Source organism: Lithobates pipiens, unplaced genomic scaffold, assembly GCF_037356315.1.
Source record: "Lithobates pipiens isolate NorthernLeopardFrog02 unplaced genomic scaffold, aLitPip1_a1.2 Scaffold_27, whole genome shotgun sequence".
NCBI lineage: Eukaryota > Metazoa > Chordata > Amphibia > Anura > Ranidae > Lithobates > Lithobates pipiens.
In genome coordinates, this window is record NW_027507788.1 from 154,524,997 (window position 1) to 154,550,421 (window position 25,425).

At 43.7% G+C, this 25,425-nt stretch overlaps 1 protein-coding gene across 2 annotated transcripts in view; it reads left to right on the forward strand.

Moving 5' to 3' along the window:
* The window catches only part of LOC143934249 (interleukin-18-like), an 85,203-nt gene extending 60,319 nt beyond the window's left edge, over positions 1–24,884 (forward strand). For both annotated transcript variants that reach the window (XM_077457700.1, XM_077457701.1), the window contains 3 exons: positions 12,585–12,725; positions 18,957–19,096; positions 22,964–24,884. In XM_077457700.1, the coding sequence (XP_077313826.1) occupies positions 12,585–12,725; positions 18,957–19,096; positions 22,964–23,182 (500 nt within the window). In that variant the 3' untranslated portion in view covers positions 23,183–24,884. The remainder of the gene's footprint in view (positions 1–12,584; positions 12,726–18,956; positions 19,097–22,963) is intronic.
* The last annotated feature ends 541 nt before the right edge of the window (positions 24,885–25,425 follow it).

Here is a 25,425-nt window from a genome sequence, read left to right on the forward strand (position 1 = left end):
TGCCCAGACCAATTTTCAGATTTCAGCGCTAATGCACTTTGAATGACAATTACGCGGTCATACAACACTGTACCCAAATGAAATTTTTATCATTTTTTCCCACAAATAGAGCTTTATTTTGGTGGTATTTAATTACAGCTGGGAGTTTTATTTTTTGCTAAACAAACAAAAAAAAGATGCAAAATAAAAAAAATTAAAAAATCATGTTTAATAGTTTGTTATAAAATTTTGCAAACAGGTCATTTTTCTCCTTCATTGAAGTGCGCTGATAGGCTGCACTGGTGGTCACTGATAGGCTGCACTGGTGGTCACTGATAGGCTGCACTGGTGGGCACTGATAGGCATAGTTAAGGCAGCTCTAATAGGCACAGATAAGGTGGCACCGATAGGCACAGATAAGGCAGTACTGATGGGCACAGATAAGGCAGCACTGATGGGCAAAGATGGGCACAGATAAGATGGCACGGAAGGGTGGCACGGATGGGTGGCACGGATGGGTGGCACTAAGGGGCACTGATAGGTACCACTGATAGATGGGACTGATGGGCACTGATAGGTGGCACTGATAGGTGGCTCTGATAGGTGGCACTGCTGGGCACTGATGGGCGGCACTGATGGGCACTGGTAGATGACACTGATGGGCACGGATATGTGGCACTGGGGTGCAGCACCGTTGTTGAGGCAGATTGTGGGCACTGATGGGTGGCACTGTGGGCACTGATGTGTGGTACTGTGGGCACTACTGGGTGGCACTGTGGGCACTGCTGGGTGGCACTGATGGGGGCACTTATTTATTCCTGAGGTGGCACTGGCAGGGGGCAGGTGGGCACTGGTAAGCTGCCCGTGATCGGGACTGATGTCCCGATCACGGCCGCTGGTGATCGGCTCTTTTTTTTTTATCCTCGCGCGGAAGAAAAATACCTGATTACCGGTTCCGTTGTATCACATGATCAGCTTTCATTGGCTGACAGCTGATCACGTGGTAAGGGGTCGGGATCGACCCCTTGCTCGGATCCGTCATCAGTCGAGTCTCGTAGACTCGCCGATCACAGAGCGTGTCCCCAACATATTAATAAAATAATAAGGTTAAATTCCCCCTACTTAATATACATTAACCTAACTATTAAAAAGCATTGTTTTTATCAATATAAGTGGTTGTAAACCCATTGGAAAAAAAAAAAAAGCAAGGCAAAGGCATAATGAGCTAGTATGCATAGCATACTAGCTCATTATGAATAACTTACCTGAGAGCGAAGCCCCCGAGGCAGTCCTCCATCTTCATGTCCGCCACTGCCATGGATCCCGGAGTGACTTCCGGGTCTCGCTGCTCTGGCGCTGTGATTCGCCGGAGCAACGATGACGTCACTCCCGCGCATGTGCACGGGAGCCGACACTCACGGCATATCGCCGTGATCTATGGCCTGCCCAGTGCGCCTGCGCGCCGCTGTCTACAATAAAGTATACAAGTATAAATTTTTATTAATAAATTAAAATAAAATATATTTCATAATTGATAAACACCCGTATAACTGTAATAGAACATGCCATGGGTAAAGCCATATTTCAGGGTTTACAAAATTTTATTTACTAATAAATTAAAAATTATATAAAAATGACATAAATAATAGCATTTAAATGCAGGTAGAATAATATCTATCTCTCTCTCTCTCTCTCTCTCTCTCTATATATATATATATATATATATATATATATATATATATATATATATATATATATATATATATATATATATATATATATATAGAGAGAGAGACAGAGAGAGAGAGAGAGAGATACGCCGATCCCCTGCCGATTGTCAGCTTCTCTGCCATTCTCGGCGGCTTTCACCCATTTTTGCCCGCACTCGGTGGCTTTCGGAAAGCCGCAGAGAATGGCCAAAAATAGCCGAGAACGACCGAGAGCTACCGAGCGGCATCGAGATACACAGGACATCCGCTCTGTATCTCAGTGGCGCCATTTTTAAAAGGCAAGCCTGCAAAAGACACTGACAAGGCTGCAAATGACTAACAAGGCTGCAAATGACACTGATAAGGCTGCATTTATAGGCATTTAAATGTAAGTTTTTTTCCTTAAACTTCCCTGCTAAAAGTTTTTTTCTTTAAAAGTCCCTCCTAAACTTGGGGTGCATGTTATACGCCAACGCATGTTATACGCAGATAAATACTATATATATATATATACACACACTATAGATTGCTAACCTGCTGGTTTTGGGGTATGTAATGGTGGCGAAGATGTGCTTTGACTGTATGGCTGCTTGTGGGTGAAAGAAGGAAGTCAAAAGACTCCTGCTTCCTCCAGAATACTCAGCCAGCTTCGCACTTCTCTCTCTGATTCTCCACCTCTGAGATGGTGAATAGGGATGAGCTTCGTGTTCGAGTCGAACGCAAGTTCGACTCGAACATCGGTCGTTCGTGCGTTCGCCGAATTCCGAACGTTTGGGCCGTTCGCGGCAAAATTCGTGTGGCCCAAAATGCACTGCGATGGCGCAATGCATTGCTGTCTCACGATTGGCCAAGCATGCACTGTGACCCCGCATGCTTGGCCAATCGCAGCGCTAGCAGCGAGGAGAGCCATGGTTGGCCACAGGCATCCTGCCTGTGGCCAATCATAGCTCAGGCTGTGTAGTGCACGCCCCACACTATATAAGGCCGCCATAGCGGCGGCCTCGTGTAGTGTGTTGGCGTCTGAAGCAGTGGGTGTTCTGTGTACCTTCAACACAGTTACACACCAATCGTTTTTGTCTGATTTACTATCTTGCTCTTGTGTAGTGGTTACTGTCTGTGCCCTGACCGCAGTATACACCACTATATTCACCTCACCTATATAGCTAGTGATCTAGCTTTAATAATAGAGCTTGCAGTCAGTAGTGTTAGTGCGTGCTGTCTGCGTGCTCTGTACCCAGTACATACCACTATATACACCTACATAGCTGTTCTCTATTTGAGCCCAATTGTCATCTGCAGGAGTTATTGGAAGTTGTGTGTGCTTCCAGCACAGCACAGTATACATCTGTATATACCCCTTTAACTCTGCTGTTTTCTGGTTATTGTCTGCGTGCCCTGACCGCAGTATACACCGTGATATTCACCTCACCTATATAGCTAGTGGTCCATCTTTAACAATAGAGCTTGCAGTCAGTAGTGTCACTCAGGAGATAGTGCGTGCTGTGTGCGTGCTCTGTACCCAGTACATACCGCTATAATCCACCTACATAGCTGTTCTCTATTTGGGCCCGATTGTCATCTGCAGGAGTTATTGGAAGTTGTGTGTGCTTCCAGCACAGCACAGTATACATCTGTATATACCCCTTTAACTCTGCTGTTCTATAAAAAAGGCATCTGCAGGAGTTAGTGGGTGTTGTGTGCCTCCAGCACAATATAAACTACCCAACTACTGTTTTACCCAACTCCCTTCAGGCCATTACCATGTCTGGAAGGCCAGCAAGGAGAGGCAGACAGGCGCGAGCCGATAAAAGAGGGCAAGCAGGCTCTGTGTCTAGAGACAACAGTGCTGGTCGTGAACGCGGTGCATTGTCATCAGCACGTGGCCATGGGACATGCTTGTCCTTCTTTTCTGCAGCTGGACATGTTGAACCACAACATGCCAACGACTTGGTAGAGTGGATGACCAAGCCCTCTTCATCCTCCTCATCCTCTCTCACCCAGTCTCAGGGTAGTAGAAAAGCAGCTGCCAACACATCGTCGTCCCTCCTCTCAATGTCATCATCAGTGACTCCTTCCCTAGACCCACCACGTCCTCCTGAGGAGTCTCCTGAACTCTTTAAGCACAGTGTTGGGTACATGCTCCAGGAGGATGCCCAGTGTTTGGTGGGCTCTGATGATGACACTCAGCTAGAGGAAGGCAGTAGCGTGAGCGCAGAGAGAGAGGATGCTCAAGAAGCACAGCAATCTGGCAGTCATGTTCCACAAGCTGCAGCATACTGCCAGGTTTGCTACAGCGATGAAGAGGGAGGGGATGATGAGGGCACTGACTCCACGTGGGTGCCTGGAAGGAGGGAGGAGGAGGAGGAGGAGGAGGAGGAGGAGGCACATGTCCAACGAGGCAGGATGCCCTCCGGGGGCCAGCTTAGGGGCAGCACACCGTCTGAATCACACCGCAGAGCTCCGCCTGCGCAGAGCGCTTCCTCTGCGCGTTATTCTAAAAGTTCTTTGGTGTGGGCCTTTTTTGAGACGAGTGCATCAGATCGCACCGCTGCTATTTGCAACATATGTCTCAAGCGTATCTCACGTGGCCAAAACATCAGCCGCTTGGGCACCACATGCTTGACCAGACATATGTTGACCTGCCATGCAGCTCGTTGGCAAGCATACCTCAAAGACCCACACCAAAGAACAAAGCGGACCTCTCCTTGCTCCTCATCAGCTGGCATCTCCAACCCCACTAGACCTTCAGTCCTCTCTGAAACCTGCTCTGAGAGGAATGAAGGTGTAGAATTAGGTGTGTCACAGCCAAGTGCTTCCGGGAACTCTGCTAGTGGTACATCCACGCCCGATTATAGCAGGCAAATGTCCCTGCCCCAGCTGCTGGACCGGCGGAAGAAATTTACTCCCAGCCATCCACATGCCCAGCGGTTGAATGCTAGCTTGGCTAAATTGCTAGCACTTCAACTGCTGCCTTTTCAGTTGGTAGACTCGGCCCCCTTCCGTGAGTTTGTACAATGTGCGGTTCCTCAGTGGCAGGTCCCCAAACGCCACTTTTTCTCACGGAAGGCGATTCCGGCTCTCTACCGGCATGTGGAAGGCAATGTTCTTGCCTCGCTGGACAGGGCGGTCAGCGGTAAGGTGCATATTACCGCTGACTCATGGTCCAGCAGGCATGGACAGGGACGTTACCTGTCTTTCACGGCCCATTGGGTCACTCTTCTGGCTGCTGGGAAGGATGCAGGACAAGGTGCAGTAGTGTTGGAGGTTGTTCCGCCACCACGCCTCCAAAATGCTACTATTGGTTGTGACACACCTCTCTCCTCCACCCCCTCCTCTTCTTCTTCCTCCATGGCCTCTTCCAGTGCTCTGTCCTCAGAACCAGCGGTGCTCCGTAGGCGTTGCAGGGGCTACGCAAGTACGCAGGCAAAACGATGCCATGCCGTGCTTGCGCTGGTTTGTTTGGGGGACAGGAGCCACACTGGGGCGGATGTTTTGTCAGCTCTGCAGGGGCAGGCCGAGAGGTGGTTGACGCCACGCCAGCTTAAGCCAGGAATGGTGGTTTGCGACAATGGCACCAACCTCCTCTCCGCCCTCCGACAGGGACAACTGACCCATTAGCCCTGTGTAGCTCACGTCCTTAACCTGGTGGTGCAGCGGTTCTTGGGCAGGTACCCCGGCTTACAGGATGTCCTGAAACAGGCCAGGAGAGTCTGTGTGCATTTCCGCCGATCATTTAATGCCTGTGCTCGGCTGGCTGAGCTCCAAAAGGAGTTGAACCTGCCCAAGAACCGCCTTATATGTGACATGCCAACCAGATGGAACTCAACATTGGCCATGCTGCAGCGGCTGCACACGCAGCAGAGGGCCATCAATGAGTACCTGTGCGACTACGGCACCAGGACAGGGTCAGGGGAGCTTGGTTTTTTCTCACCACGCCAGTGGGGCATGATCAGGGATGCATGCACTGTCCTGTCACCGTTTGAGGAGGCCACAAGGATGGTGAGCAGTGACAGTGCATGCATCAGTGACACTGTACCTCTTGTCCACCTCTTGGAGCATATGCTGCGTGGAATAATGGACAGGGCACTTGAGGCAGAACAGAGGCAGGAAGAGGAGGACTTCCTTGCCTCTCAAGGCCCCCTTTATCCAGACAGTGTTCCTGCTGTGCCACCCATCACACAGGAAGAGGGTGAGGAGGAGGAAGAGGAGGAGGAGGATGATTGTGTCAGCATGGAGGTGGAGGCTGGCACTCAGCATCAGCATCAGCAGCAGCAGTCTTATAGGGATGATTTACAGTCCCAAGAAACACGTGGACTTGTACGTGGCTGGGAGGAGGTAGCTGCGGATCATGTTGTCCTTAGTGACCCAGAGGACTCCGGACCGAATGCCTCAGCTAACCTACGCTGCATGGCCTCCCTGATCCTGCAAAGCCTGCGGAAGGATCCTCGTATTCTTCGGATCAAGGAGAGGGACCATTACTGGCTGGCCACTCTCCTTGATCCACAGTACAAGGGTAAGGTTGCCGACCTTATCTTGCCATCGCAGAGGGAGCAGAGGATGAGACATCTCCGGGAGGCCTTGCAGAAAGCTCTGTGCAACGCGTTCCCAGAGACTGGGAGGTCACAAACTCCTGGTCCTGGACAACGTGTTGCTGAGGCATCAGTCAGAAGGAGCGGTGGAGAAGGTGGCCGGCTGACTGATGCTTTCAGACAATTTTTTAGTCCGCAGCCCCAAGGTATGATTGGTTCCAGCACCCATCGCCAGCGTCTAATTTACATGGTGCAGGAATACCTAGGGGCAAGGTCAGACTTGGACACCTTTCCCACTGAAAATCCTCTGGCTTACTGGGTCTTGAGGATGGATCACTGGCCAGAGCTTGCACAGTATGCAATTGAGCTACTGGCCTGTCCTGCATCCAGCATTCTTTCGGAACGCACCTTCAGTGCTGCTGGTGGCTTCGTTACCGATCACAGGGTGCGCCTGTCCACCGAATCAGTTGATCGACTGACCTTCATCAAGATGAATCAGTCTTGGATCACCCACAGCTACCAAGCACCCGAAGCTGATGTAACCGAATAATTTTTTTTTGAAATACCACATCCCTTCAAGACTGCCTATGCTGATGCTGAGTGACTGTCCTGTTATGTTGATTGTCTATCCTCTTCCTCCTCCGCTGATATGTTGGAAGAACATTTTTGGTTCTGGGTGATGCCAGCAGCCCAATTTTTCTGCCCCTGTTTAACAGGGGCGTTTAAGTACAATTTTTGATGCAATGCTTTGCAGCAGGGCTAATTCCTGCAATAAAACTAGAGTATATGGCAGAGGTTGCAGTGTGATGGCACCAGTGCCTAAGGCCCAATTTTTCTGCCCCTGTTTAACAGGGGTGTTTAAGTACAATTTTTGATGCAATGCTTTGCAGCAGGGCTAATTCCTGCAATAAAACTAGAGTATATGGCAGAGGTTGCAGTGTGATGGCACCAGTGCCTAAGGCCCAATTTTTCTGCCCCTGTTTAACAGGGGCGTTTAAGTACAATTTTTGATGCAATGCTTTGCAGCAGGGCTAATTCCTGCAATAAAACTAGAGTATATGGCAGAGGTTGCAGTGTGATGGCACCAGTGCCTAAGGCCCAATTTTTCTGCCTCTGTTTAACAGGGACATGTAATTACAATTCTTGATATAATATTTCACAGGAGGGCCCCTTCCTGTGCCCACCCAGAGTAACGGTGAGGACTTATAGTGTTGTGGCACCAGCACCACAACCACCAAAGGTCAATTTTTCTACCACTGTTCAACAATGGCATGTAATTACAATTCTTGATATAATCGTTCACAGCAGGGCGCTCCAGCGCCCACCAAGAGTCACTTTGAGGGCTTACAATGTTGTGGCAAAACCAACACCTTGTTCCGCCATTTCTGCAGAGCATATAGGGCAGGCCCCTACTTTCAAACATCCAATTTACAAACATCTCCTACTTGCAAACGGAAGGAGACAACAGCAAGTGAGATGAAAAAAGATGGACGACAAAACAAATTATACAGGGGTGATAACCCTTCCCTATGTTTTCCAAAAAGCTTAAAAATAGTTTTTTTGACTGGAGCTACACTTTAAAAATGTACCAGTTGAAAATTACAAACAGATTCAACTTAACACAACAAACCTACACAGTCCCTGTCTTGTTTGCACCGCCTGTATACTGCTGTTCTGAGTATATAGGGCCTGGGGGCCACACACATTTCCTTTTTTTAATATGGGTACGGGGTTCACCTTAATATGCGTACAAGACCCAAATAGGCTGGTAATGGGCAGGGAGGGTACCCATGCCATTTTTCTGAATGATTTTCAACCATATTGCAGGAACCAGATATAACATTAAAACCGCAAGCAGTTTTAAATGGTGTTATTTCCGTTTAATGTCATTTTGTGCAGGGACTGTTCTAAACACGGGAAACACGTGGCACTTCACAGGCATACTACAGACACCCCCCAGGCACCATATTTAAAGGAATATTTCATTTTTTTTTTTCACTTTAATCGTCATTAAAATCAGTGCTCCCGCCAAAACGTCCGCTTTTAAAACTTTTTTTTGCATTGACCCATGTCCCCTGAGGCAGGAGTCAGGTCCCCAAACCCTTTTTAGGACAGTATCTTGCATATCAGCCGTTAAAATTAGCACTTTCCATTTCGAACGTTCGAGTCCCATAGACTTCAATGGGGTTCTAACGTTCGTTACGAACGCGGGGTCCGTTCGAAAGTTCTGGTGCGAACCGAACCGGGGGGTGTTCGGCTCATCCCTAATGGTGAATCAGAAAGTGAGAATTCTGTCACAGATCGCCAGTGAGGTGCCGAGATCGCACCTTCACAAACTGGCCGTTTCTGTGACAGTCAGTTACAGATTCTCACTGTGATGCAATAATCAGTGGAGAAGATGTTCTCCGCTGATTACCTCAGTTTCATACACTGGTAATAACCCGAGTCTTGCCGCTGATCTCAGTTTCATAAAAGGACACCCAAGAGCCACTAAGTGCGTTAATCTGTCATGTGCTGCACTGCTTGCAGAGACTAGCTGCCAAAACTCTGCGGTGATGTCGAGGTGGGTGGGACCAAACAGCTAGCCTATCAAACACAAGACATGGAATAGGGGCTGGGTGGGCAGCTCCGTGTATGTGGCTCCGCCCCCTTTCCATCAGCTATCATACACCAGCCAGCGGGATGGGGCTGGGCGGGCCACTCCGTGTATGTGGCCCCGACCCTTTCTCAAGCAGCCCTGGTGTTTGAGAGCTAACAGAAAGGGGCGGAGCCACAAACACGGAGCAGCCTGTCCAGCCCCTATCCCATGGCTAGTGTATGATAGCTGTTTGATTCCCCCCACCCCGACATCACCGCCAAGTTTTGACAGCTGTTCTCTGCAAGCAGTGACATTACATGACAGTTTAACAAAAACTTAGTGGCTCTTACAAGCCTGGCGATCTGCTCAATGTGAAACGCCCCCTCCCCTCTATCAGTACCAATCAATGCCACCTGTCAGTGCCAATCAATGCCAACCAATGGCACCTATCAGTGCAACCTGTCAGTGCCAGTCAGTGCCAACCAATATCACCAATCAGTGCCAGCTGTCAGTGGCAATCAGTGCCAACCAATGCCACCTGTCAGTGTCAACCAGTGCCACCATTTCAGTGCCTATCTGTGCCACCTGTCAGTGCCAACCAGTGCCACCTGTCAGTGCCTATCAGTTCCACCTGCCAATGTCAACCAATGCCACCTATCAGTGTCAATCAGTGCCACCTGTCAGTGCCAACCAGTGCCACCTGTCAGTGCCTATCAGTGCCACCTGCCAATGCCAACCAATGCCACCAATCAGTGCCAATCAGTGCTACCTGGTTGTGCCAATCAGTGCTACCTGTCAGTGCCAATCAGTGCCAACCAATTCAATCTATCAGTGCTGCCTATCAGTGCCAATCGGTGATACCTATCAGTACTAATCAGTGCCCATCAGCGCTGCTTATCTGTGCTGCCTATCAGTGCCCATCAGAGCTGCCAATCAGTGTTGCCTATCACTGCCCCCTATCAGTGCCAACCAATGCCATCAATCAGTGAACATCAGTGCTGCTAATCAGTGCCCATGAGTGCTGCCCATCAGTGCTGCCAATCAGTGCACTGAGTGCAGGGATGGGGAAATTAACTCAGCAGCCAGGCACATTGTCCATGGGGGGCCGGCCTGGGGGGCGGCACAACTGAAATCTGTTGATGGTGATTAATGCCACCTGCCCATCATTAGTATAATAGGTAATCACCACACTACTATTTACAATAAACTACTGGATGTAAAATAAAAAAAGTGTCAATAAAAGGCCTGCCGCTAAGCACTGCCACACCACAAAAAAAAAAAAAAAGTGCAGCGCTAACTTACAAATCAACAACTTAACAATAATGGCGGAACCCTCTAATGTTTGGAAATCTCAATAAACTTCAATATTCCCACAATATCTGTCTCTGTGATATGTAGCATCACATATAATACACATCAGACTGAAAAAAGACATGAAAATGAAACTTAGCAGGGATGGTGGAAACTCCTCCTATAGATATTTGCCATACAGATTAACTTCAAGTGCAATAATTCCAGTGATATGTGATTTCACATGTAATACACATCAAAATGAGAATAAGATATAATTTTTTTAAAGCAAGGATGGTGGAAACCCCTCTACAGATAATTGCAATACAAATTAACTTCAAGTGCAACAACAACTGTTTAGTTGGGAGGTTCACACGCTTATAGCACTTTGGAATTTTTATTTTTTAGATTGTTACACTTAATTCTATATGTTTTAGTTATTGTTATAATGTGAATTTTTGCACTTGAAGTTAATTTTTTGCCATCCTTGCTAAGTCCATGTCTTTATGGACCTTGCTTTGTGCACTGATGTGTAGTCATGTTGGAACAGGAAGGGGCCATCCCACAAATTGTTCCCACAAATTTGGGAGCATGAAATTGTCCCAGATGTCTTGGTATGCTGAAGCCTTAAGAGTTCCCTTCACTGGAACTAAGGGACCAAGCCCAACCACTGAAAAACAACCCCCCCCCCCACCATAATCGCCCCCGCTCCACCAAATGATTTGGACCAGTGCACAAAGCAAGGTCCATAAAGACATGGATGAGTTTGGGGTAGAGGAACTTGACAGGCCTTCGCATTAGAGTGGAGACTGTGAGCCAGGCCTTCTCACCCAACATCAGTATCTGACCTCACAAATGCATTATTGGAAAAATGGTTAAACATCCCCATAGGCACACTCCTAAATCTTGTGGACAGCCTTCCCAGAAGAGTTGAACCTGTTATAGCTGCAAAGGGTGGGCCAACTCAATATTGAACCCTACGCACTAAGACTGGGATGCCATTAAAATTCATGTGTCTGTAAAGGCATGCACCCCAGTACTTTTAGTAATATAGTGTAAATATATTTATATATATATATATATATATATATATATACACACACACACGCATGTGTGTTTGAGCTTTGGGGTGCACACCCAAAGGCAAAAGGCTGCGCACGCCTATGCTCCAAGGTAACAAAGGAGTGGCTCAAAAAGAAGCACATTAAGGTCATGGCCTTGCCAGTCTCCAGACTTTAATCCTAAAGAAAATTTATGGAGGGAGCTGGAAACTTCGAGTTGCCAAGAAACAGCCAAGAAACCTTATGGATTTAGAGTAGATCTGTAAAGAAGAGTGGACCAAAATCCCTCCTGAGATGTGTGCAAACCTGGTCACCAACTATAAGAAATGCCACTGGTGGTCAACTTGATTGTTGTGATGGGAAACCATAAAGCAATGGTCTCAAACCGGTGGCCCTCCAGCTGTTGCGGAACTACAAGTCCCATCACGCCTCTGCCTTTGGGAGTCAGGCTTGTAACTGTCAGCCTTGCAATGGCTCATGGGAATTGTAGTTCTACAACAGCTGGGGGGTCACCAGCTTGAGACCCCTGCCATAAAGTGTTTATTTAATAGATCACCACAGGGTTAAGTAGGCTTACCATTCATGGACTCCAATGCCATCAGCACTGAGTCAAACAGGCATCAGGAGAATAAGCACTCCAAAGCAATGGTCTGCAATATTCTGACACCGCATCAGGGAGCAGACTCCATACTAAAAATTCTGTGAGAAATCCTCCACAGAAAGCAATGCACACACTGCCCCCTACCATCGGGGTGGATCACTACATACAGCGGTTAAACATGCTCGTTACAACACCCAAAGAACACCTGGTATCAGCAATATTTCACGATGTAGGACTCAGATGGACCTCAAGGCTTGCAGGGATCAGGAATAGGCAAATAATTTATTAAAACCCAGAAAAAAACACTCACCAATGGTCAGATAAAATCTTGCATGTAAATTAGTATTACAAAAGAATGTTTCCAACCATCAAGATGGCTGACCTCTGTGTGTGGCAGTGTCAAATGATCCAGATCCACTTAATGTGCTTTGTCATACAGGCGTCCCTGAATTTGGTGAGTGTTTGCTGGATTTTAATACAATTGGATGCCATGAATACTACACAATGAAGTGTTTGTTTTTTTTCCCTATTCCTGAACCCTGCATGCCTTGAAGTCCATCTGAAGTGGAGTCCTTTACATCTTGAAAGATTGCTGATTGGGAGTTGTAATAAGCACATTTGACTTCTGTATGTAGTGGTCCACCCCTGATGGTAAGAGTCAGTGTGTGCATTGCTGTCGGTAGAGGATCTCACAGCATTTTTAGTCTGGAATCTGCACTTATTGGACTCTTTACTCTGAATTTCTATTGAGTTACTTTCTCTCATGCTTTTAAAGCGCTGCACTTATATGTGTTTTTATCTATATGACATTGACATTAAATTATTTGGTGTTTACAGATGAAGTGGATGCATTTAAGTGTGGATCCAGTGAAAGTATTCCTTGCAATTTAAAAAATATCTTCAATCAAATATTAATTCCATATCCGGAGAAATGCTTTGCAGCTTTTCAAGCTTGTAGAACTGAAGAAGAACCTGATGGTAAGCATTACTTTATTTCTAACATGTTTTTTGGTTGTAATTAGAATTCATGTGAACCAAAGATAGGGGACTGTTGTCTTGCCATGAATAAGCATAGTCACAGTGTCTCCTTAAAGCGGGAGTCCGCCGGAAGTCCACTGTTTTTTTTTTTTTTAAAAGCCAGGAGCTACAAATACTGCAGCTGCTGACTTTTAAAATAATGACACTTACCCGCCCAGCGCGCCCGCGATGTCGGCACCCGAAGCCGATCTCTCGATCGTCTCTCGGGTGCTGCTGCCGCCATCTTGGGTATGGGAATCAGGAAGTGGAGCCTTTCAGCTTAATTTCCCAGTTCCCTACTGCGCATGCGCGAGTCGCGCTGCGCAATAAGGATGGTCCCCGCTGTCTCTGGGATCCGTGTGTTTCCCAGCAGGCAGCGGGGGACCTTCGGAAAGGGGCGTAGATTCTGCGGAAAGGGGCGTACCTTCTGCAGAATCTACACCGGAAGTGGGTGCAGATACCTGTACTGTACAGGTACCTGCACCCCCCTCCCCCTTGAAAGGTGACAATTGTGGCACCGGAGGGGGGGAGGGTTCCAATGAGCAGAAGGTCCACTTTAGGGTGGACCTCCGCTTTAAGATGCACACATATGTGTATATTAAGCACCATGGCTAAATTGTAGAAAAAAATTGCGTAATTGCACAGAGCTAAAGACAACATGTACTGAGAAAATATATAACTGTCGCAAGGGCCACCTTTAACGCGGGGCAAAAGGGGCAGCTGCCCAGGGCCCAGTCATTGTTGAGGGGCCCAAAACATCTGCCCCTTGAGCTTCTTGTCATGGGGAGCCCTGGACCAGTGCCAGCGGGATAAGGGAGAAGCGAGAGCCCGGGAGACCGGAGTGGTGAGGAGCAGCAGGTGCAGCATACCCGATGCGGCAGCACCAGCCAGAGCCTGTATTCCTCCAACCTCCTCTCCACTCCCAGCTCTGACAGCGGCTCATAAGACAGGCGAATTGGGGCCCCCCAAAGACCGGCAGGCGGTCATGCAGCCAGGGACTGCTACCCACCCTCCTCTCCATTCCCAGCTCTGACAGTGGCCCATAGGACAGGTGGATTGGGGGTAACCTGAGGACCGGCCGGAGGTGCAGGCAGCCAGGGACTGCTACCGGCGGTCTATTACATAAAAATGGATCCATGGGAAAGGTGTAGGTAGACGTGGCGCTATACCTCAAGAAGTGCAGAAACAAGGGAATATAAACCCAAACCAAAAAGATATGTTTTATCCACTAATATTAAGGAAAAAAAGAAAAAAAAAGAACTGTTGGGCCCTAAGATGTATTTGTTGGTGACTTTTTCCAAAATCTTGTAAGGCCAACTATATCAGAATCTGTGTAGTGCCTTGACCACCAGAAATTAATTTATCCTAATTGGATAATAAACTATAAGAAATTATAGAAAGAAATATAGAAAGGGTGTTCGGTGAGGTCATTGGAATGAACAAAAATTAAAGCGAAAAATTAGATAAAAATAGTAGTGAAAAATGAGTTAAGTGTTAGAACCTCTGTGTGGTGTTGGGCCCACTAATCAGTGTTAGAAATTCAGTAAAGTGTTAATACAAAAAAACATACATATATGTATATGTACCTCTACACTTGCATATATGTGAAGAAAGAAAAAAGAGAAAAAATGCACAACAGAGAAGCAATAGTGGCAGTGAATAAATAAGTAAATGGTTGTAAATCCAATAAAGTGACTGGTGCCCAGCATTAAATATATAAAAAATAAAATATTATATATATATATATATATATATATATATATATATATATATATATATATATATATATATGAAAATATATAAAAAAATGAAAATATATGTAAAATATAAAAATAATAGTCCAAAAACGTGATAAAAGCGACTTGTGCACATCCCTGGAAACGAAAACCCGGTATGTTTTTTCGTGCAAGTGATGGTTTTGCACTCACCAGATCCCCTGCCCCTGCAGGGGTGAAAGCGCCTTCACAGTGTGAGCCCCTGAGTCGCTTTATGATGCTTTTCTGGGTAATTCACTTTCCTCAACGTGAATGCATTATTCAGATGATAAATGAGAGAGAGGGATATCCATAGTGTAGTATATTTAAAACATCCAGTTTATTGAATTAAAAAACTACTCACAATATTGATGTTTACAAATCGCAAAACATATGTGCCACTGTTCGCTGCGCCCCTGGGAGAGAGTGTGTGTACGTCCTATGGCCACGCCCTACGCATTTTGTCATCAGACATATTGGTACACCTCTCTCCTTATATAGGGTGTATATAGGGTGTAGTGTCCATACCGCTCCTGCGTGGGCTCTAAAATGCCATATTGGTTAAGGGAAAAAGGGGGTATCTTCTTTACCAATCCTATAGAAGCCTCAACAATGTGCCGAAAAGGCGGAAAACTATAAGACCTGCATCTTTGTAGTAGTTAATATTAACAATTGCAGGGGATGGGACACTGCACTCTATAGACCAATTATGCCTAAATCAAAATTATGGCAACAACTTTACTGATCTTAATTGTCTACTGCGCTGTTCCTAACTAACAGTATGCATAACTTTCAGTGGGGATATAAAATACCGATCATGCATAACGATATATAGATATATAAAACATATTCAAAGTAATTGTAAAACCTGAATGGAAATAAAAATAAAAATGAAAATAAAAATGTATGTGGGAATAAAAATAAAAATTAAATAAAAATAAAATATATATATAAATGTGTCAATATAACATATAGAAGAAATATCTATAAAAATGGGAAAAAATAAACGTATAGTGCATAATAAATGTGGAAGTGAAAATAAATGTTTTGGAAAAACAGTGATCGTTTTCCCAACCAGAAAATACTTTTATTTGAACAATAGGGTTTTTTTTTTTAGTTTTTAAATAGAGGATTACAAGTAAATTAATAAAATTAATCAAAATGTATTTAAATTAATTTAAATAACTGGGGTAGCTGGAGAGGTATGGTAGGTGCAAGGGGCATTTTTTTTATCCCTCATCATGACCTTTATGGGCATATGTTCCCTTTGATGGCGAAGTGTATGCAAACTAATGATACATATAATGTATAAAAAAAATTCTATGTATGACTGTAGAAGATGTAATAATTCAATCTTTATCTCATTATGATCACTTATTCAGATAACTTAACCATTTAAAATTAAATATAAAAGTAAAGAAGAAAAACTTGTTGGGAATACATTACATTTGACCCAGGTAGGGAAATTGAGAGATAAGGTACTTAAGTACTTATAAAAATGGATCCGCTGGGTGGAGCAGAGTACCTCACCCAGAAGGAAAATGGGCCCTGCCCGCTGCTGGCCGGAATGAATGTCCTATGGAAAGTACTGAGCATCACATACACCACAGACGAGGTGCACAGGAGGGACTATTTCTGACCCCACACCCTCTTTCTCACCCCCTCTCTCTGACCCCTATCTGATCACCCTCTAGCTCTAACCCTTTCTCTCTTTCAACCACTCCCTCTTTCTCGCACCACCCCCCCCCCCCCCCCCCCCACATGCAGGCGAGGGGAAGTGAGTGGACACGGACTGAGGCTGACAGGTGACAGCAACTAAGTAACTGATTCCATCTCCACCCAGCACTGCCACTGATCACATCCACCCCAAGTACTGCCACTGATTTCCCCCCGCCCATTCACTACCCCTTATTAAACCCCCCCCCCCCCCCCAGGACTGCTACTTATGTTATCCCCCTCCCCAAGCACTACCACTGATCCCATGTGCCCACCAGCACTGTCAATGATCACACTCCCCCCCTCCCCCCTGCACTGCTACTCATCCCATCCCCCAGCACTGCAATTAATACTATTCCACCCCCCTCCCCACCAATACCACTGATTCCACCCCCCTCCCCCTACCACCAGCACCCAATGGGTGAGTGGTGATGATGTGCAGTATGTGTGTCCCATTTTAAACTGTGAGCTATGTGATACCATTTTTTTAAAGGCATCTTCCTTTTAAGTGATACAATCAGTATGACTCACTAATAACATTGTTTCAACAAAAGATAAAAGCATTCATTTAGATATACAGTAAAACCTTGGATTGAGAGTAACTTGGTTTGAGAGTGTTTAGCAAGACAAGCAATTTTTTTTTATAAATTTTGACTTGATAAACGAATGATGTTTTGATATACAAGTAGCCTCACTTCACAACTGAGTATAAAAGAGAAGAGAGGCGCCTCTAAGTGTAGCAATATGGTTACATTTAATGAAGGTATGACGTTTAGCAACTCACATGGTTGATGATTAAAACAGACACATCAAAGTATGCAGGCATCCAGGGTAAAGCTGTCCACATAGCGCACTGCCATCAATGTCATCCCTTCCACGCTGCGCTCCATGAGAGCTTCAAGCCTCGCTTTCTCGGTCATGATTGCTGACTGACAGCAGTGAGAGCTGGCGGTGCGGAGGATGGTCTATGTGGATAGCTTTACCCCAAGATGCCTACATACTTAGATGTGTCTGTTTTAAATCATAAACCACATGAGTTGCTAAATATTGTAACTTCATTAACTGGTTGCTGCCCGCACACCGTCAAATGATGGCGGGCTGTGCGGCTCTCGTTCTGCGACGCCGTCATATAACAGCGTCCCAGAACGGTCACTCTTGCGTGCCTGCAGGGGTGCGCAGCGATCGCTAGGACGCGGCTTGGGCACGGCGGGACCCTGATCTCTGTAAAGAGCCACGTCCGCGGCTCTTTAACCATGTGCCCAATCACAGCCTGTCACATGTAAACAAGGAAGTGCTGGTAATCGGCGCTCCTCGCCTCACACTGAAAGAGTATGTGGCGAGAAGAGCCGATCAGCGGCATCTCCACGCAGGGGAACATGTAGGAATGTCATCAGGGCACTGATCATCACCATCACTGTCGATCAATGCCCATCAGTGCCACCCATCAATGCCCAACAGTGCCCATCAGTATTGCCTATCCATGCCGCCTATCCATGCTGCCTATTAGTGCCCACCAGTGCCACCTATTAGTGCCCACCAGTGCAACCTAGCAGTGCCCATCAGTGCCGCCTATCAGGGCTCATCAGTGCCACATATTAGTGCCACCTATCAGTACCCATAAGTGTGGCATATTAGTGCCTCCTCATCAGTGCCACCTCATCAGTGCCCATAGGTGCTGTCTCATCAGTGCCTACCAGTTCAGCCTATCAGTGCCGCCTCATCAGCGCACATCAGTGAAGGCGAAAAATGAACTAGTTACAAAATTTACTGTCAGAAAAAAAAAAACTTTTTTTTGTCAAAATTTTTGGTCTTTTTTTTTAAAAATTTTTTGTAAAAAATAAAAAATCCAGCAGTGATTAAATACCACCAAAAGAAAGCTCTATTTGTGTGAATAAAATTATAAAAAAAAATGTTTAGGTACAGTGTAGCATGACCGCGTAATTGTCATTTAAAGTGCAACAGCGCTGAAAGCTGAAAAATGGCTTGGGCAGGAAGGGGGTGTGAGTGCCCGGTAGGCAAGTGGTTAAATGTAACCATATTGCTACACTTAGAGGCGCCTCTCTTCTCTTTTTTACTCTGTAGCTCCTGCTGAATTTTCCTTCTAATCCCCTTGAGGAGGCTTCCATTTGTGGATGGACATTTTATGGTTACACAACACAATCCCATTGCTATAATCTTATATAGACTATAAACTGAAGGGTTTATGAATAAATGGTTGTGGAACAAATCATCTTAGTTTCCATTATTTCTTATGGGGAAATTTGCTTTGATATACAATTGCTTTGGATTACAAGGAACGAATTATGCTCGCAATCCAAGGTTTTACTGTACTATGTTCTAATATTAAACATAGATCTCAGCAGGCTGATCTGAAACTTACCACAAATATCTCACAATGCCAATGTACAAACATGAGGCATTCACACTAAAGGGCCCGCTTCCTCTTTCTTTTACAGAAGAGGGATCTATCCGTGTCTAGGTGCTGTGAGGTTGGAAAACCTTTGAGTGTGATGATAAACTAAAATGTCAGTATTCAGAAGTTGTATAACCATTGATAAAAAGTGGCCAAAGTCCAAATCTGGCACAACTCATTAAAAGCTCATAATTGCCATAATATATATATATATATATATATATATATATATATATATATATATATATATATATATATATATATTATTATTTCCATATTATAATATTAAATCTCTGGGTTTTTTTTCAGGTAGCCAACCGATATTCTTCTTAAAAAAGTACAAAGAACTTGCCTGGCATGATAGAGGACTGGCAGTTGCCATCACTTTCAAAGAGAACAATAAAAACTACGTTGTGAGCGTTAACAGTGATTCCTCTATTGTTCTTAATGTAAGTATGTCACCAGAATGATCCACTAAAAGAGGACACCTGTCACTTCTTAGCCCTTGTACACACGGTTGGACATTCCGACAACAAAATCCATTGGATTTTGTCCGAAACTTGTGTTGCATACACACGGTCAGACAAAGTTGTCGCAAAATCCGATCGTACGTAACGTGATGATGTTATTTTGTTACGACGGGACTACATTCAGGCTAGTAGCCAATGGCTTTGGTCTAGAAATTTGATCTGAGCATGCGTGGCACTTTGTCCAATCGGAATTCTCTACACACAATCGGACAAAGTCCGATCAGATCATGTTGTCGGCAGCAGAGGAGGCGATCGCATCTGTCCCCTGCCTGGGTATGGAGACGAGTGAGGGGAAGATGGCCCCCACTCGTCTTCATATCACTGCAGGACGGAAGCGACGTCAAAACGCTATTAAAGGGCCATTTTTTTCCCTATTTTTTTAAATCACAAAACTTTTTTTTGGGGGGTTTTTATTGCATTTTAATGTAAATATGAGATCTGGGGACTTTTTGACCCCAGATCTCATATTTAAGAGGTCTTGTCATGCTTTTTTTTTATTTTTATTTTTTTTACAAGGGATGTTTACATTTCTTGTAATAGGAATAAAAGTGACACAATTTTTATTTGTTTTAAAAACAGTGTATTAAAAAATGTAAAATAAATAAGATTTTTATTTATTTATTTTTAAATGCGCCCCTTCCCGACAAGCTCACGTGCAGAAGCGATTGCATATGTGACTAGCGCCCACATATGAAAACGGTGTTCAAGCCACACATGCAAGGTATTGCTGTGATCAGTAGAGCGAGAGCAATAATTCTAGCCCTAGACCTCCTCTGTAATTTAAAACATGCAACCTGTAGAATTGTTTAAACATCGCCTATGGAGATTTTTAAAGGTAAAAGTTTGTCGCTATTCCATGAGAGGGGGGAATTTTGAAGTGTGACATGTTGGGTATCAATTTACTCGGCAAAACATTATCTTTCACAATATAAAAAAAATTGGGTTAACTTTACTGCTGTCTTATTTTTTAATTTAATTCAAAAAAGTGTATTTTTTCCCCAAAAAAAGTGCACTTGTAAGACCGCTGCGCAAATACGGTGTGACAGAAAGTATTGCAACGACCGCTATTTTATTCTCTAGGGTGTTAGAAAAAAATGTATAATGTTTGGGGGTTTTAAGTAATTTTCGAGCAAAAAAAACTGTGTTTAACTTGTAAACAACACATCTCAGAAAGAGACTTAAGTGGTTAAGCTCCTAGAAGCTGTTATTAGCATATTTTTTTTCTGCTGCAAGAAAATAGTGTTATCCTAAGGGGTTCATTTACTAAAGGCAAATAAACTGTACACTTTTCAAAGTGCAGTTGCTCCAGAGCTTTGTAAATACGGCAAAACTTCACTTTCGAAAGAATACCCAATCACGTGGAAGGGAAAATAAAAAAACAGCATTTTTGCTTGCACATGATTGGATAATGGAAGTCCGCAGAGCTTCTGGAGCAACTACACTTGCAGAGTGTATCTGCCCTTTGCAAAGTGCACAGTCTATTTGCCTTAAGTAAAACACCTATGTGTCCATGCGCACTACTTCAGGCTATTAGCATTTTTTGAGCTTCAGCGTCTAGGAGCAGGAAAAAAATTGGTTTGTAGAGTTTCTTGAGGCGTTTTTCCAGCAGAAACACTCCTAAATGCTACTAATAGCGTTGTTTTAAGTGTTTCTTCCCTTTTTACGGTAAAAGCGTGAATAAAACGTAAACGTTCCTAAATGCTCCTAAAACGCTACTACAAAAAGCTATTACCAGTGGGTTTTTTTCCAGCGTTTTTTTAGCTTTAAAAAAACTCTAGTGTGCATACAGCCTGAGACTCCATGCACACTAGCATTTTTTTAAGCTTCTAGAAGCTGTTATTAGCATTTTATTCTTTTCCTAGACGCTAAATAGTGTTATCCTTTGTGCCCATGCCCACTACTTTAGGCTATTAGGATTTTTTGAGCTTCAGCTTCTAGGAGCAGAAAAAAAATTGTTTTTGTAGAGTTTCTTGGAGCGTTTTTCCAGCAGAAAAATATGCTGAATGCTCCTAACAGCTTTTTTTTAGCTTTTTCTTTTTTTTTTTTTTCATAAAGTGGTTGTACATCCATTCTGATGACTTTTCATTACAATGGATACAATTACATTTGAGTGCAATATTAGGTTTTACAATTAGTTGTGCTTGATGATTTTCTCCTTCCCTGCATGATTTGCGAACTATCTCTATATTTGTTTCTGATGACATCACCCACGCATGCACCGTATCTTCTAATTTTTCTGGCAAGCAGAGACCCTGCCGGAAAAAGGCAGTGTCTATGTCGGGGCTGCGTCATTTTCTGTTGCTGACCTCAGCCCCGACATCCTGCAACGATTCGTCCTAATTCTTCAGCATTGAGAAGAGGCTTGGATAATGCTATTACTGCGCATGCGTGGGATTATGGAGAGGAAAATATAATGCAGATGGAAATAAAGAATAATACAGATGCGGAAGACCACAGTTGAGATAGCGCCATCTATTATAGAGAAGCGGCGTTTTGGATAAAAAGATTATTTACAGTAAGAATGATTTTTGAGCTTACCCTTGGTGCCCATTTTATTCTAAATGAACAGGTAGTTTATAATATTGGTAAAATTGTTTTTCTTTTGGAGGGTTTACTACCGCTTTAATGTAATGCAAAAAGGCCAATAAGATGCTAATGCTTTTAAATGCTACTAAAATGCTATTAAATGCACAAAAATGCTAGTATCCGCATTTGTCATCCAGCATTTATCTGGCATTTTTTTTTTTTTTTAGCTTCATAGAGGTTGATTTACTAAAACTGGAGAGTGCAAAATCTGGTACAACTCTGCATAGAAGCCAATCAGCTTCCAGTTTTTTCTTTGTCAAAGTATTAATTGAACAATCTGAAGTTGGAAGCTGATTGGCTATCATGCAGAGCTGAACCAGATTTTGCACTCTCCAGTAAATCAACCCCCTTGAAAAAACTCCGTACAGCCTTTTTTTTTTTTTTTTTACTGAGCTAAAGTGGTGCAATAATTCTGTGCCCTATAGTGCTGCTGCTGGTGATTTTTAAACCTCTTTGTCCTTCCTGTGTGAGCGTTTGTCTTGTTTCGTGTGTGTGGAGCCACGTCTGATTTGTTGGCTCCAGGTTGGTACACATTTTTGGAACATAACGTTTAGTTGTTTTTTGTTTTGAAAAAAAAAAAAACTTAAAGTGGTGTTCCAGCCTCAATTTTTTTTAAAAAAAAGTCAGCAGGTACAAACACTGTAGCTGCTGAGTTTTAATAAGAGCACTTACCTGTCCAGCAAGCCCGCAATGACGCCCCCAAGGCCGATCCGTCCATCGGATCGGGTGCCGGCGCCGCCATCTTAACAAAGGGAAACAGGCTGTAGAACCTTGCGGCTTCACTGCCCGTTTCCTACTGCGCATGTACGAGTCGCGCGGTGCTTTGTGAATGACCCTGTTGTTTTCTGGGACGCACACATGTCCCAGAATACAGTGGGGCAGCTCACCGAAGAGGAGGATGCACCGCTGAATAGGAAGAGGCAGATTAGGAGGACTGCCTAGCAACAAGGGTTTCTGGTAAGTAAAAAATATATATATATTTTTTTACAATGTTTTCTTTTTTATATATTTTGGAGAATGTTAATGTTGTTTTTTATTTTAGGGTGGCCCTCCGCTTTAAGCCTTTACAACCACTTTAACTCACTAGCAACACACATATGTGTACAAATATATATATATATAATATCCTAAAGGACATCCTGATTCATTGGAGTATTTTTTTGCTTATACATTAAACCCCTTTTATTTCATTTATTTCAGCAATGTGAACTTCCTCAAGATATACCGGGGATGCAGAGTGAGATTATCTTCTATCAAAAAGTATTTCGCGAAGAGCACCCAAACTCGTTCCGCTTTGAGTCATCACTCAAACAAAATTTTTACCTTGGTTTCAGTGCAGACGATTATAATAAAAAGCTGGTTCTAAAACACCTCCCTGGCGATAACCTCGATGAAACAATTATGTTTACTTTTGTATGATGTCTGACAATGTGCCTGCATTTTTGGCCAAGTATCACCTGACGTGACGAGAGCTTTTTTATGAAATCTCTAGAAAACCGTAGGCCTTGTCTCCATTTTGGTAGATAGATACGATCATTATTATTAAGCTGATAGGGCCCCTACTCATTCTTTTTTATGGTATGTGGAACTCCAACCAAATATCGGTTCCTTTTAGAAAGGGTGGGGAAAAGTTAGAAATGAGTTGATTTTTCTGTTGCCCTGGTGGGGACCTTTCTCCTCACTTCCTGTCTTAGTAACAAGTGAGAGGACATCTCTCGAACCAGGACACTACAGTAGTAAATGCACTTTATAATAGATTGGAGAAAAGCTAAAACCCTACATTTTTTTAACGTTTTTTTTGGTTCTCAGTGCCCCCTAGTGAGTTTTCCATTTACTTACTTTTTTTAGTAAAAAATATTTTCACCAGTACAGGAAGTGAGGAGAAATCTACCAAACACGTTTACAGACAGCAATACTAAAAAACAAAACAAAAAAAAACCTGACAGATGATTTAATCCTTCCTGCTCTCCTATTAAAAACTGACCACACTAAGCAGTAGTTAACACACAGTAGTTAAAGTGTTACTAAGCCGCAACAGTAAAATCAGTGTGTATTTGCAGCAAAGCATGCTTGTTGGACTCACTGTGGAACCTAAGGGTTTAATCCTCTGCATTGTGTATAAAGGATGTGTGATCCTGTCTTCTCTGATCCTCCACTTCTTCCACTGACTCCAGTCCATTTCCTGATAGAATAGAGCCTATGGAGTCAGTCTGCACATGCTCAGTTTGGTGTGCATTACTAAAGAGCTTTTTTTTTTCTTTCTTGGGAGAATGCATGTGATCAGCACAGCGCCAATCAGCACTGTCAAGACAGAGGGTCAAGAGTCCTGGACCCTGATAGGACAATTAGGGTAGACCAAAATCTCCTTCTACAAGCTTTACCAGACACTCATAGAAGTCACAAGACTGCTATATACTGCTGATGAGAAAGGGTATTTAGCAGTTTATGTTTACTAAAATAATTGCAATTCCATGTTCTGTGTACTGTGGGAAGCCAGATATAGTGAATGCAGGGTCCTGGGTTTAGTAACACTTTAATTCTCTAGCTGTGCTGAGAACTCATCCTGCTCTCTTCCAATGATCTGACCTGTGATGACACGCTCTGGCACAGCCATTCACTGGGAAGATCAGTGTTCTGCTGTTTCTCCTCCCCCAGCACTCTAAGTTCCTTAGAGAACAGAAGGAATGTGATCACTTATAAAAAAGGGAAAATGTAATTATAAAGTTTTTTATATGTATACACAAAATGTTGCCTTTTATTTTTATTTTAAACTGAATGGGTTGTTTTACAAGGCAAGGGTTTACATATTAATTGACGCAGTAGATGTTTTTTATGGAAAGTGAGGGCTGATGTCCTGTGGGTATAAAAGGATATTTTTGTGAATAATATTTATGGTGACAGTCACCTTGCTGAAACTTTTTTTGACCTGGTGTTAAAGTTGTGCGTTTCAGAATATATTTTTTATTAGTTCTAAGAATGTAAAGTAACCTGTATTTCCTGTGTCTATCAAATAATGTTTGGCTGTATTTTTGAAGGGAGTATAAAAAATATTTAAGGCTTCTGTTACATATTGCCTGCAAATTCCAAATTTTGTTAAAATAAAATTTTATGTTAAAAAACACTACCGTTTGTCTCGGATACTAATTCTGAACAGGTTCATTGATTTTTGTAGATTGATCTTGCGCATGTATCTATGTATTATACTTTCTTGTACGTTATTTTTTATATTTGTTATATGTTTTCTTCTGAATGGGCACAGTTACTGAATGCTACTGATAGTAAAACTATAATAGTGTACCATCGTCCAACACAATTAGAAAAAACAAATGGCAGAGGGTCTGAGGCAACTATGAACTTTCATGGTACAGTAAGGACTTACATACACATTTGTATAAAAATATATAATTTATTGAAACAAAAACATGCTTAAAAAGGTCCTGGCGAGAGAGAGAAAATATAAAATATACATATAAATTCATTTTCTGAACAAGAACTGAACGGTTGGGAGTATATCCATCTAAGGAAGGAATCGAAATGTTGTCCTAAGTCAGTTCAGACTCAACATGTTTTGCGGTATGTCCGCTTCTTCAGGAGTATATTTCCAGAGTCATTATATGCAATAATCTCTCTCCGTATCGTTCTTCCACAGCCCTGTGACACTG